This window comes from Penicillium longicatenatum (assembly GCF_028827895.1).
Source record: "Penicillium longicatenatum strain IBT 33135 chromosome Unknown contig_6_segment0_segment0, whole genome shotgun sequence".
Lineage (NCBI taxonomy): Eukaryota > Fungi > Ascomycota > Eurotiomycetes > Eurotiales > Aspergillaceae > Penicillium > Penicillium longicatenatum.
The window spans coordinates 1,725,820-1,739,791 of NW_026643123.1; the positions used below are offsets into that span (position 1 = coordinate 1,725,820).

Sequence of the window (13,972 nt, forward strand, 5' to 3'; positions counted from 1 at the left end):
CGCAGAAAGGACATTACGCATGCGCACTAGTGCAGCCACCGTGTGATAAGCGATGCATGGAATTCTCCTATTGATCGGCGGTTGTCTTCGGTGGGACCTTCGTTGGTACCGTATGCCCTTTTCGCATGGGCGTTGGACCGGCCCGGGGATGTCTACTCTATTGTTGCTGGTTGTAGTTAGTTCGCAAAGGGTCCAGGGCTGGGGGTAAATTAGATTAAGTAGATTTAGATTAAAGACTGGGCCACGCGATGAGGGATGGATTATAGGGCCGAGGGGACATTGGTGTTCAATTGGTGGTAATTGGGCATTTTTTCCGGACACCGATGTACTCTAGGATGCCTGTACTCCGTCGATGGGGAGTGAAAGTACTCCCCGCATCCCATCATGTTTGATGGTCTGGCTCAACCAAACTCTACGAACCGAACAGCCAATGGTTCCAACGGTCCATCTGCCGACCCCGAAAATGAGACATTGAGCGGGGTTGCGATGAACAATCTAAAAGCAATCTATCTCGTCGGCATCTGATTGTCCACATGGAAGGACGATCCTGCGGCAGATGGGGATGGAGAACCCCGCGCGATCGAGGCATTTCTGGGGGAAAGTGATGCTTCAGTAAACTTTCCCCTCCTTTTCGCTCATCCCGTCTACCACGGTAACCGTCGAGCCTCGGTGGGGGCTAGCTCGAATAGGTCTATGGTAGCAATCGCGTTGACTTGCCACTCCGATTTTAAGCTTTGAATACCGGCACGCGCCGAGGTCCTCCATGTGATTCCGTGAAGCGTTTGTGTCCACACTTTGACTTTCGGTTTGACTTTGTTCTAGAAAACGATGCGTATAATTCGACCAACTCTAATGCGCGAAGAACTCGATCCCAAAGCATATCATTGTTCTCAAGTAATGACAGTACGCAAACTAGGCAGTGTCTCCAGTCATCATGCCCTCTAAGGCTTCCCACTCCAAGCCGCAGTCAAAAACGCACTGACAGACGTGAATTCATAATCCGGCAACAGCCGATTCCACGAGTCAGAAACATGGAGCTCATTAGCATTGACAGCCAACAAAATTCCAGCGAGAACAATCCTCCCCATGACCTTGAGATTCTCTCGTGGAATGGCAGGGTGTTCGATGGCCGGCATCCATGGGGTCGTCCATTCCCCACTAGCGAAGTCCTGCGCCTTCACTTTGTCAATTTTAAAAGGCATGCCGCCTAATATGGAAAGTCAGATCATATCCACAGGGTCACGTTGATTAAGATTCAAGACATACCGCGGCATTTCTCTCCAAGAGCGACGATTTCGCCTATTGTGGTGTCATTTCCACTAATACCGCCATCAACGGGCCATTCACCTTCAAAGTCAATAGCTTTGGCTACCACGTTGGCGAGATCTTCCACAGTAGTCAGGGTGATACGTGCATCCTCGCCTCCATCCACTGCAATTACTCGACGGTTTTGGAAGTCCCAGGGGAGGTCAATAAGTTGGAGGTGTTTGGCCGATGGGTAGGGACGGGTCAAGTAGTTGATGAAGTATCCCGGCTGAAACAAGCAGTACTCAAGGACCTTACCACGTCATACTCATTAGCTGCTGTCACTGTTGAAGATCCATCAAACTTTACCTTCTTGTCTTTGTTTATTTCCTTGAGATACTGACGAGTTGTTTCTTTGTATGCATACCAACTCATGTGCGCCATGGTAGCGGAGCACCATTCACTGGGAGCAAAGCGCTTGACGCCAACCTGAATCGCAGCGTCGATGAGATTTTTCTGTATCGGGCTAGTGGGATCTTGCTCGGTCACAAAGGAGAGAACAGTGTGTACTCCATGCAGAATCTGTGCCAGCTGTTGCACATCTGAATAGTCCGTCTGAAACCAGGTGACATTTTGAGTTCCTTCCGCTGGGGCGCCCTTTCTGGATAGCAGCACTATCTCATGTTTTTTCGTAGCAAGGAGGACATCAATGACTTCCTGTCCAACATCTGATACGCATTAGCGCTGGAAGATGGTACACGATCAGTGGTGGTAGACTTACTGCCGGAGCCTCCAGCAACTGCAATTTTGACCATTTTGCCTGGCTTAGTAGAGGTGTAGATATGAGAGAGCTTACAAGGTGATTCGAATTGTTTTCATAAATGTCAAAGAGAAATCATACCAACTGACCCGTGGAGACTTATATATGTTTTAGTCCTGAACCGAACATTCGGTCGAACCGTGAGAAATAATGTATAATGATTGATTATTCAATAAACACTAGATTGTAAATAAATTAGAAAGCAAGAGATTGTGTTATTCGAGTCATGTTGAAAATACAGTATGCGGAGTTGTTCGACCGCCGAGCTCGGTCGGAGCACGTCACTTGTGTACCCCATTTCGACCGAGATACATCCTCACTCCCCAACATCACTGCATCACCAGAATTGAACTTGTCAAGCCGCGCTTGGATACTAAACCTGACTAAGACAATCGCAGCTCAGCTCGGATGAAAAATGTCCGAAGACCTCCGAGATGACTGCCCCGAACTCAAGCGGAGGAAGGTCCGTAAAGGCACCCAAAGTTGTTGGGAGTGCAAGCGAAGGAAAGTCCGATGCATCTTCGCTTCGCATGAAAATGCCAGCTGCAGTAACTGTCGACGACGGGGAACTGCCTGCATCAGTCAAGAGCTTCCAGATACACTGGTGCCCCCCGTTGACAGCCAGGTAGACTCGCGGCTTGGTCGGGTGGAAGAACTTATCGAAATATTAGCTCACAATGCCGGCATAAACAAAGCTCAAGATGGATCAAATGATAAATCTTCGACGCATACGACCTTAACAGCACTAGAAGATGAAGAAAGGTTGCGGCGAAATACAGTACCATCAGCAAAAGTTAATCCAGTACGTTTCTTTTCTCAGCCTCTCGTTGACCAAACACTGATATTCTAAAGAGCCCTCAAAACGAAAGGATATGTAGACAAAAGGAACCCTCTTTGGTTGCTCCTCGTGATAGAGATAGACGACTTGCAGGCAAACATGAAGCAGTGACTCGGGAACTCATCATGGCGTGGCCCAGTCAAGAGGATCTTGAGTTCATATGCACTCTTCCAGGTGGTCCTACGATGCGCCTGACTGGTGGGATACTCACTCAATGTCCCGGAACATTGGGCCGCATATTATCACTTAAAGAGATATTACAACTACCTCCCCCAGGCTCCCATCCGGTTCTAATCGCCCGCAAGCTTCTCATGCTTGGAACATTCCTTTGTGGCGTTCCTCCATCTAAGATACAAGAACTGGGAAGTCTTGGTACTCTCTATACTGATATCATGACTCGAGCAATTGACACGGCTATCAGACTCGTGACTACCAATGACGAGCTTACCTGCTCGGTCGAGGGCATAGAGTGCATCATGATGGAGGCTTTTTACCATAATCATTCCGGGAATCTACATCGATCATGGATGACTGTGCACCGAGCCACTGCAGTTGCACAAATGATGGCGATACATCGCGGTCTCGAGTCACCGTCGCTGAGAATTCTCGAGTCGACCACCAGAGAAACTTTCAACGAAGCTCAAATCTGCTTTCGTTTAGTTCAGATGGATCGGTATCTCTCTCTTATGCTTGGCCTACCACCAACCTCTCTTGAAGCCACTTTTGCTACGCCCAAGGCCTTGGAGGGATGTAATCCCATGGAACGCCTGGAACGCATCCACTGCGTCGTTGCTGAACACATTCTGCGGCGAACTGAGGCCGACCTAATCGACCTCACCAAAACCCACGAGGACGACAAGCTCCTGCAAAAGATTGCTGCGGACATGCCAGCCCAATGGTGGCTAATGCCTAGCTTCATACCTAGCAGTGAAGATCCCGAGCTAATGGGTGATATAATCCGCCTCATGGACCAGTTCGCTCATTACCACCTGCTGATCCGACTGCATCTGCCCTATATGCTCCGCGCCTCACCCAAACACAGATACGACCACAGCAGGATTACAGCTGTCACCGCCAGTCGGGATATTCTATCGCGATACCTAGCGTTTCGCACTTCAAGTCCTGTCTACTTTTATTGCCGCGGCGACGAATGTCTTGCTTTGATTGCCATTGTTGTACTGTGTGCCGCTCACATCAACTCTCGCAAACAGCATCAACAATCTTCCGAAACTGACAACTACGATACTGTATTCAATTTTCTCGCGCACAGTCGCCCCAGTGACCGCGCCATGATGGAACGCGCGTTTGAAGTCATGAAATCCTCCAGTCGTGGCCTCGATAGCATTACCTCTAAGTTTGTCCAGATCATTCACCACCTACTTATCATTGAGACGAGTGCTGCCAGTGGGACCTCATACAGCACAAGCTCCTCTAAGGGCGACAAGGGGGAGCTTGAATTCTTTGGCACATTGGCAGATGATGGGAAGGCCCTACATATCTATATCCCCTACTTTGGTAAAATCAATTTCGAACGCCGTACTATCTCAAAAGACCCCACAACTGCCCTACTTTCCGAGCAGACCGAGCAAGGCTACGCATCACTAGCAGGCTCGGACGGCCTAGCTGCGTGTCAAAATGGGGACCAGCTCGGCATTCCCAACCCAAAAACAGGAACATCGCAATTTGAACAGCTGTCGTCTCCTGAATCAAATCAAACACTCGGAGACCACTGGGACACTCCGCCCGAACTAACACACACCGCGATGGATCCTTGGGTAGATGATTGGGATCTACAGGGTATCGACATAGCTCTTTTTGATAGCCTTTTTCGCGGCACAGATATTTTTAATGTAGATGAATAAGCTTGGGGTAGATATAAGAGTAGAGCTCACTAAAAGAACTCATTGAAGACTACCACAAATACACAGCCGGCAGATATCGTCAACTGGCGGGTCTCGGATCCGACAGATACGAACAATCTCCGAAAGACCAAATGACGAACGATGAAACCGTTTTAATGAACGCAAAGTCCTCAATTCTAACCTGATCTGGTCATCACGAGTATCCGATCGGCGTTCTTACCGAAACAGAGTCACCTTGCCCTTGAAAAGCTGAACCCTTCCCCGTTTCCCCCCAAACATATCGAAACCATCACATCACTTGGGCCTCTGGGTACTTGTTCCATGCTTTCAATGTCCTCATAACCTCCCAAATCCATTCTTGCATCTACCGTGAGTCTCATCGGCTAGAAATTTCCAAAGTCCAAGGATTCACTAACGTCACCTTGGAAATAGTCCATCATGTTGATCACGCGCGGAATCTCACTTGTCAATTTTGCAGTCGCTTCGTCGGCGTTGGCATTCCAGGTTTTCGTCTTATATCCATGGCATAACCAGCTGGATCACGAGTTCAAGTCTTTGAAGAAGGAGCATCTACGGGTACTGCGTCAACTTGATCTGCACATGCCTGTCAAAGCGTAAACGGCGGCCTACTGGAGAGATGGATGGGTATGGTCGATAAAGACAGTTGAGACTGTACGGTAGAAGGGAAACTTCTGGTTGCATTTGGAGTGAAGAGAAGAGCCAATGAAGTGAGGGAAATCTTGCCAGGCGGAGATATATACACGGTAGCCCCATGGAATATAAAGAATGTACATAGTATTAGGTAGATCGGTGAGAGAAGCTAGACCTTTCATTTCCAATGACGTGGCGACTTACAGTCCCTCCCACAATTTGATTCTTGCCATGTCATACTCCTCCGCACCATAATAGTATTCAAGGGCATCTCGTCTCCCAAATCCTCTTCAGGCTGTGTCACTACCAACTGAACCATCGGTTTCCCCACATGCTCGTTTTGAGGCCGGAAAGCCGGCTTGGTGGATTCCGCTCTACCCAAGATCTTCAGATCTGTGGTCTTGGGTTGAGATCCTATGGAAAGTCTGGACAAGATCGTTCCAAAGAATGGATATAAGGTGGGCATGCAGGCCGAGATTATGCCGCTGGAACACTCAATTACACCCCAGGTGCACGCATTACCGAGTGTCCAGGATTTATCTGTGGCTTTGGACGCGAAGAGGGCAGAGAAACGATAAGCACTTGAAAAAATGACACTACAGAATGACCGTTAGTTTCTATCTTCAGATCTTGTGCTGGGAAACTTACAAGCTGCACAGAAGTAAAAGTGCAATAACAGACAAACGGTGGGTGATGGTGGTTTTCATTCTCCACAGCGCTCGCATTGGTAGTAATATAATGGCGATGTCGGTCACAATATTCGGAACAGCATTTGCGATGAATGAGGCGCTGGCGTCAATACATGCTCCAGGTATCGATGTATCCCATGCTCTTTCTATGGGAGCACACTGTATAACACTCATACAGGCAATAACGATGATCCATGCGACAGTGATTATACCCAAGACAATAACGGCAACGCGGAATCCCCGGGTGGGAAAGATGCGAGTATACATGAGTAACACTGAGAGTTTGATCATGCCAATCGTGGTGCAATAGACACAATCATAAGCTATCAACAACTACAAATATGTTAGTAGGATAAGCTACTCAGTTGATCTTCGTGAACCTACCTTGGCAATCATCTCGAGGCTTTTTGTTGACAAAGTGCTGGCGTCTAGTCCCATGCCATACTGAATCACTATTCCCTGTTAGATCTGGGTAATTTATGGGAAGTCGATGATTGTCTTACAGGCCAAGTTCAGACCAGCAACTGCAAAAAGAAGAAACTGCAAACAGTCTGTTAGATAGAATGGCCAGATAGCGGTGACGATACTCACCAGGGATGCCAGCATGGCAAAGTCATCCATCCCAAGCCCCATTCCTTTCTTCGGGGACAAAAATCGCAAAGTAACAAAAACCGCGGCCAGCGCGGTCATGGCAATAGTCACAGCCCGAAACTCCCCCTGTCGACTTTCATGAACATCCGACATGATCCCCAAGTCCGTCCAATGACGTAAGACAACAGAATCAAAACATGCTCAAACGAAAAAAGAGCGTATCAATAAAAGAGAGCGAAGATGAAAACACGAGTCGAAAAAAGCCTGCAAAGAGAAGGATCAAAAGAGCGACAGCTCACCGCATCAGAGCATCGGACCTTTGAACCCATTGGACTCCAGCAGATCCCACTTTAAAATCCAGCATCTGTCAGAAAGGGTGCCATCCCGAGACTAGAAACGAAGAAGAAAAGCAGGTAGCAAATAGGAAATCATGGTCGACCACAAGGCGTTGCCCGGAGTGGATCTGGTGGGTACAAGGGAGCAGCCGTTGGCTACGGATGCATTTCCGCGTGGATACAACCATACCGCTAGATCCTGCTGTCGCCCTGGTGGATGTCTCCAGCACAAATCCCATCCCGTTGCTATCTTCGTGACGAGACTGAATCATGGCCTACTCCACTGGGGTTTTGAGTGGTGTTCATCTTCATTTCTCGGGGAAATACTGTACTAAGAAGTTCGATTGCTTCTTAATCCCAACGAGCCCCAACGGGATAGGGGCATGTGGGGCGAATCGCAGTTTCTTCAACACTTGAGATCTTCTCTGCCCCTTTTAACTTGTGGCATTATGATTCTTATCTGGCTGGACGTAACCCAGTCCTCGTCTCTGCCGCATGGCACAACAACCACTCGGACGAGATCCGACGAAGGTAAAACCATAGGGCTGACGACAAAGCCGTTGAATTGGGGTCTTGTTTCAGATAAAAGGTCAGGATCATGCCCCAGAGGAACCAGTTCGTGATGTTCAAAGCTAATTCCAATCTAGGGAATCGGTTATATTGCCCCTCCACTCTTAATACCCGCAAACTGTTCAAGGCAGCCTCACGTCCATTCTTTCCCACGGCGGACAGTGTTTGTATTCCCACAGCACATGACAGGTATTGAGTCGGATGTGTTGGATTGGTTTGCATGGGATGTTTTGTCAAAGGCACGACATCTTCTAATATGGAAGGCGCGATTGTCGAGTACTACCCCCTCCATGCCCTTTCGAATTCCAAGCCTTCCCTTTCTATTTCTGTTTCCAAGATTCTGACCCTCATTCTCTCATTCTTTCTGCCCAGTCATTGGATTGACATTTGACATTGACCAGATTCGTTCTATACACTACTCTTATAAGTATACGATGTCATCTGACAAATTAAATCTACACTTCCATGGACCTGATACCGACCTTTAGCTGAAAACGTCGCGAATTCGCTTTCTGATACTAAGTTCCTCGGTGTTCAGTCTCCTCCCATGGGAGGGGGCTGGCACCCTGCTGATATTCTAGCCAGGCAACGCATCGTTCAGTGGATTCATTACGTGGCATGCTGGCCACTCTAACAATAGAGGCACTGATGCCTACATGGAAGTAGTGGCACTCCTGCTGTGTTAGCGCAGGGTTACCAGACGTATACCTGCCATCGGATTCCGGCTGATATTGATCTGATGACCTTGTCCAAAGTACACCTCAACCGGCTAAATCACACATCTCTTCTCTTTGGCTCCCAGTTCCGATCCCACACGTTGCTAAGGCCGCTACCCTTGCTCAAGCGGGGAAGGCGACAAATCATTGCCATTTACGTATTCCATGGATGAGGCTGCGAGTCTTCCCGAGGTGGCAACGTTTCAGGACGAAACTCTGCAGGCATCGAGTCTCAAGTGGAAGATGATCCTTATAGGTAATCTTGTTACTATTATTGGAAAACACAAACACGATGTATGGATACGGTGGAGATCTGGATGCGACCTCTTCCGACTGGATTGATATGTGTACTCGATGTACTTTACATCATCACGATAACGTTTACATAATTACCTTTTCTTTGTTTATACTGTAGAAGGTCACTGTAATCAAAAAACCCCTATAGGTCAACAGAATCTATGATTCTATTCCTTAAGGCTATTCAACCCGTTGAGATAATTGATTGCAACCGGAGATTGGATCAGTCAATCATCGTATCTGCGGTCGCCTGAGCTACATCTCACCTCCAGCAATTCCCACTGGTTCGGGGCTAGGCCCCGGACCTGATCTCGAAATGCGCAATACGGCACCCACTCGGGCTAGTCTGCCGCGACATGTGGAGAACAAATAGAGATCGTCATTCTGAAACCCGGAATTGGGGAAGAGGCACAGCTCTCTGCACGCGTGGGAAACCCACGAGCGCGATGAGGTTCGATCGTCGCTTTATTCTTCTATTTCTGAACCGGCTTTCCGAGCCCGCACTGGTCATTTGTCAACGGTGTGTCCATGGAACGAAGTTGGTGACAGGGGGCTCCACAAAGGGGGAAATGGGAAATTTGAAGACACAAAATTTCCACCGAATTCATCGCAGAAATTACAGAAAATTTCATTTTAATCTGTGAATGGCATCTTCTCCGCTTTCTCATTGTCGCGAGTTTTTCATCCAAACAATCCCTCTATATAACCTTTGCCAGATCTCGATTCTTGTTCTTTTTCGAATTGAATCCTTGAAACTTGACACCCGCGGTTCACCCGACCCAGAAGGCTGGTTTGAGTGGCGCACTTCGGTTTCGGATTTGTATGTTCCAACCCGCTTTGTCTTTGATCGTTGCTGATTTGAACCAGGAGCGACCCCGACATTCGATCTTGATTCATACGCCCTTTTCTCCCAGCCTGCACCAGAATGAACACCCCTTGGCTCCGATCACAATTTTAGATCCAACGGTCCTCGATGGATGCTAGCATGCACTTTAATTAGCTGTTGCACTTAAGTGCGGATCCAATTTACCGTCGGTTGTGGTCGAAGTCTGGACTTCTGGCTCTTCTATATGATAAACTTGACGCTGGAGAAAAAGTCGCACCGCATTGTTGATTTTCGCAACATTTCACCATGATGATTCCCAGCTATTTGGGCGTGGACGGGCGCAGTCCTGTTAGCCCTATCACCCCCATATCAGAGGACTCGACAGATGCGGAGGATCTGCTAGAACCGTCTCCAGAGCATCCGATTGCTCAACTACAAGGTCCCTTTGAGGAGTCGATTCGCGAAACAAAGCACCATTCTGCAAGTCAGTGGGTGGTTGATATCGATGCCCAGTCCCGCCGTCGAGACTTACTGGAGAATGATGAATACGAACGGCTTTGTGGTCGCAAATGGCGCCAACGCGCCTCTGAACAGTGAGCAGTCAATTCAAATCGACATGAGTGGGGCTCCAAGGCTGACATGCTCAGGTATCATCCGTTTTGGAAGCTGATCTCCCAAATGGTGTTTGGAGTCCATCTGCTGGCCAGGCGACTTGCCATATCAGAACCTCAGGTTATGAAGATCCTGCAAAGCCATGTCGATGAAATGGATGGCTTTTTGCAAAGAACCACTGAGGATTTTCTAATCATCCACATGGATGTCCGCACGAGGATCCAATATCTAAGTCTTCCCCTGGAGAACTTACATGTCTTCGATCAGATGCTCGAAGATCGCAATTTTCGCCTTTCATTGGTGGCTTACCACGATCAAATTGAGCATGCTGCGAGCCGGTTCACGCTTGCCATCACCGATGCCATCAGGGATTTGCGCAAGGGCAAAGAAGCAATCAGTGTCCTATGGCACTACCTCCTGCAAATGTCGGATGAAGGCTGTTTCGAAACCCACAGCCTCAAGGCATTTTACCAGGCGATGATGGACAACCTAGAAGGTTGGCTCGAAGCCTTCTCCAAACTTCGTCGACGCGGCACATCCCTCCAAAAGGCTCTTGCCCAACTTGCCCTAGCAGTCACAGAGATGCAACGACGAGTGGGCGTAGCAAGCAGGAAAGACGTGCGCTCATTCATTAAGACCCCTAGACCTGCAACTCGCACACGATCAGTCAGACAGAAACTGTTCTCCCCCCTCCCCTCCGAGAAACCCCTTCCCCGCGACCCCCTACTGAAACCAAAGAACTCAACCAAGCCGGGCGAGGAGGGAATAGGTACAGAAAAGGGCAATGTGGGTCGCAGCACTACCAATGCTACTAAGCGGGAAAGTAACATACCCAGGGCCCTAAGCCGCGCAAAATCGTGTAGTGCCCTGGCCATGGACACCAGTTCCACCTCCACTACCCCCCAGCCACCAGTTCCTCGTCCCAGAACAGCAGGCAGACTGAGCAGAAAACTATCAAAGCCCTTCCTTCCGAAAAGATCACTCAGTGATGGCGAAAAGGCTGATACTACACAGAATCGCCCCGTTTCGGCCCCTGCCCGTACCCTCAAGTCGCGCAGCGTCTCCATGGAACAACTAAAAGCATTATGGGCGAATACGGGTCGTCCCCGAACACAGCAGTCCATGGCTAAGCCCCCCATCCCACCCCCACCCCCAATCCCAGAATCTCATCGGGTCTCAAAACAGGATCCCTCTGAAAAGGAAACCTACGAGTCCATGAAAGAACAAGTCTCCCAATTCCTAAAAACGGACCGCGTAGTCGAGGCCTGGGATACCATGACTACTAAGACGGGGACATGCGGTCGAACTCTGACAAAGACCGCCAAGGACTGGCCTTGCAGTATCTTCCGCGCGAAATCGCCGAATGCCTGGCGTGCTCGCTCGAATCGGGCGGATCTGGGTGATGGGCCGGACTTGGAGAGACAGATGTCTTGGGTGCAGGATGCGCCGGAGGTGCTGAATACGTATTCATTTAAACAGCGGCCTGAGACGTCGCCACGGATTCATGTGCTCTCAGTGCAGATGACACTGGACGAGGAGATGAATGACGATGAGCTGGTTGGTGGACATCGGGCGAGTGTGGATGAGAATCCTGATTGTGACTCGGGGTCCATCATCACTGCGCTTCCGGCTCTGCCGCCTCCTACTCTTGCTACTATCCCTTCTGTTGCGCAGGAACATCGACCAAGGACTGTTGAGTGTGCGCGGGGTTGAGATCTGTACGCTCGTGGAAGCCATATATACCTGGCTTTGGCTGTATTGTTCGGACTTGCGAGTTCAAGTCTCTGAGAGGGAGTGACGGCTGGATCCGTCTATGCCTCATACCTATACTATACCATTTCTGCAATTCTTGGTGATTGCCTTTTGTTATTGTTGTTTATACCCACATTGCTTGGCTTGGCACAAGACCTTTTCTTTATCAACCTACAGAAACAAATCAATTCCGGTTTCGAAGGACAATGGCATTAGTCGTATAAAATAGAATCAGAAGAAAGAACCCGGGACTAAAAAAATATCTAGCATTCATTTTTTCAGACCCGAAGGCCGAGCCTAAATCCGCATACTCGAGCCCCGGCAAGCGCCTAAGCAGTAAACGCCCAAAAATGACCAAAACACAGGATGGACACAGTTCATAACGCATGAGTCCATGGAAACGCACAAAGATCAGGAAAGAGGTGAGAGGGTGGATTATTTGCAGCGCTTCTCTACAATGTTGGCTCCGTGCTCCTCGTATTCCTTCTTGGAGATCCACATCTGGTGGAAAGTACCCAGACTGGCCAGGATACTTCCTCCGATCCAGGAGCCGAAGCGGCGCTCAGCAGTGTTACCGGCGGCCGAGATACGAACGCGTGGACCAGGGAACTGGGCCATCAGTTCTTGGCTCAAACGGTCAGTGAAACCGTAAAGCAGACTGGAGGCGCCGGTTACGACGACGTTGGCTAGCAGGTGGGGACGAATATCGACGTCCACACCGCTCAGGGATGCCTTGATCAACTCGGGGAGAGTCTGAGCGGGGGTCGGAGCAGGGAAGGGAGAGTCGGGATCGGGAATAGCAGCCTTAGCATCGAACAAAGACTCCACAACGCGGAAGCGATCGGCGCCGAAGACCTGGTTGTATCCATCCGGAAACTCGAACGGCCGGCCGGGAGATGAGCGCGCGGCGTCTTCGTTAGAAACGCCGTTGGGTCCAGTAGCAGAGAGTTTGTTAGGGCCAGGCCAGACCTGGACGACACACTCCTTGAACTCGGAGAGCGTGCGCTCTTCCAAAAGAGCGCGGTACGACGCATCTGGCGCCTTGTCGGCGGCGAAAGTCTTAAACTTGACCTGGGGTTCTTGGCCAGCCTCGACAGCATTCTTAGAGCTGATCAGGTAGTGCGGCGTGATGGTGATAGGTTGCGGGGAGTTCTTCTTGAACAATGCGCGGATCTGGGATGAAATGTAGTCGCCACCTAGTGGTGAGTGTTGCACACCTCGCTTGAGGATCATGCCGTCGTGAACCGGGGTGATGGAGATATTAGAGGCACCAATGTCCACCACGAGAGCAGAGGCTTTACCGGAAGCAAAACTGTAGCAACAAGAATCAGCAAAGCTACACGCATGTAGAACCCGAGGATCTCAGTCGAAGATACATACGCAGCAAGCACACCACTCCGTGCCAGGTAGAAAGCCGGGGTGCCCCATTTCTCCATGGCAATCTCAATGGTCTTTTCGCGTGCCTTGGCCGGGTTCCATCCGGGCTCGGTCATCAACAATGGGCTGTCTGCCAAAGGCTTCTCTTCCGACTCAACTTCCATCTCTGTTGGGAGCTCTTCACTGGGGATGTCGTTCAATCCATTTTGGAATGGATTGCCTGGTTTCGCGCCCGTGAGTCGTGAAGCGAACGAATATTCCCACACCTTCTCCGCCATGTCCCAATCCTCAACAATGCCATCCCTCCCGATCGGGTTGTGGACAGAAAGACCGGGGCGCGGGGTCACAAAGATGTCATCTCCGTAGATGAACTTCTCCTGGCCATCAGCGTTGTACTTGCCGTAATATGTTGGGATTAGCGACTTGGGGGCATCTTCGCCAGCGAAGCCAGCGCGGACGGTCGAATAGCCTGGGTCGAGGACAATGGCTGAGACTTCATCTAAATGCGACGCATATTAGCATTTGATTGAGAATTTGTCTAGATCTATGTCCATCTGCGTCGGAGCTGGGTCTGTGAGGGACGAGAAGCGGGCGCGCATCGCGCAAGACACGTACCTCCACCATATTCGGCAGTTTGGGGTGGATTGGAAGGGTTCATGGTGATAACGCAGCAAGACAAAGCAGTAGAGGGGAAATTGTTCAGACCGAGGGGTTAAATGGTCTGCGAAACCACGCGCGTAGGAGACAAGGGAAGGTAGGGGGACGAAGCGGTCTTTTCGGTGCGGGAGCAG

The 13,972-nt window shown here is 49.7% G+C and overlaps 6 protein-coding genes across 6 annotated transcripts; 3 read left to right on the forward strand and 3 right to left on the reverse strand.

The window, feature by feature from the left end:
- Positions 1–941: 941 nt before the first annotated feature.
- On the reverse strand, positions 942–2,060 carry N7484_008838 (uncharacterized protein; the record flags this gene model as incomplete). Its single annotated transcript, XM_057119225.1, has 4 exons — positions 942–1,207; positions 1,267–1,558; positions 1,615–1,973; positions 2,027–2,060. The coding sequence occupies 4 exons, from the start codon at positions 2,058–2,060 to the stop codon at positions 942–944; spliced, it is 951 nt and encodes a 316-aa protein (XP_056968780.1).
- A 420-nt stretch (positions 2,061–2,480) lies between these two features.
- On the forward strand, positions 2,481–4,765 carry N7484_008839 (uncharacterized protein; the record flags this gene model as incomplete). Its single annotated transcript, XM_057119226.1, has 2 exons — positions 2,481–2,867; positions 2,918–4,765. 2 exons carry the CDS (start codon positions 2,481–2,483, stop codon positions 4,763–4,765), a joined length of 2,235 nt encoding a protein of 744 aa, XP_056968781.1.
- A 438-nt stretch (positions 4,766–5,203) lies between these two features.
- N7484_008840 (uncharacterized protein) lies at positions 5,204–5,383 on the forward strand (the record flags this gene model as incomplete). Its single annotated transcript, XM_057119227.1, has 1 exon — positions 5,204–5,383. The coding sequence occupies one exon, from the start codon at positions 5,204–5,206 to the stop codon at positions 5,381–5,383; it is 180 nt and encodes a 59-aa protein (XP_056968782.1).
- Positions 5,384–5,594: 211 nt separating this feature from the next.
- N7484_008841 (uncharacterized protein) lies at positions 5,595–6,849 on the reverse strand (the record flags this gene model as incomplete). Its single annotated transcript, XM_057119228.1, has 4 exons — positions 5,595–6,012; positions 6,098–6,438; positions 6,490–6,557; positions 6,609–6,849. The coding sequence occupies 4 exons, from the start codon at positions 6,847–6,849 to the stop codon at positions 5,595–5,597; spliced, it is 1,068 nt and encodes a 355-aa protein (XP_056968783.1).
- Positions 6,850–9,746: 2,897 nt separating this feature from the next.
- On the forward strand, positions 9,747–11,765 carry N7484_008842 (uncharacterized protein; the record flags this gene model as incomplete). Its single annotated transcript, XM_057119229.1, has 2 exons — positions 9,747–10,033; positions 10,088–11,765. The coding sequence occupies 2 exons, from the start codon at positions 9,747–9,749 to the stop codon at positions 11,763–11,765; spliced, it is 1,965 nt and encodes a 654-aa protein (XP_056968784.1).
- Positions 11,766–12,239: 474 nt separating this feature from the next.
- N7484_008843 (actin family protein) lies at positions 12,240–13,839 on the reverse strand (the record flags this gene model as incomplete). Its single annotated transcript, XM_057119230.1, has 3 exons — positions 12,240–13,116; positions 13,185–13,680; positions 13,797–13,839. 3 exons carry the CDS (start codon positions 13,837–13,839, stop codon positions 12,240–12,242), a joined length of 1,416 nt encoding a protein of 471 aa, XP_056968785.1.
- Between the last annotated feature and the right edge of the window lie 133 nt (positions 13,840–13,972).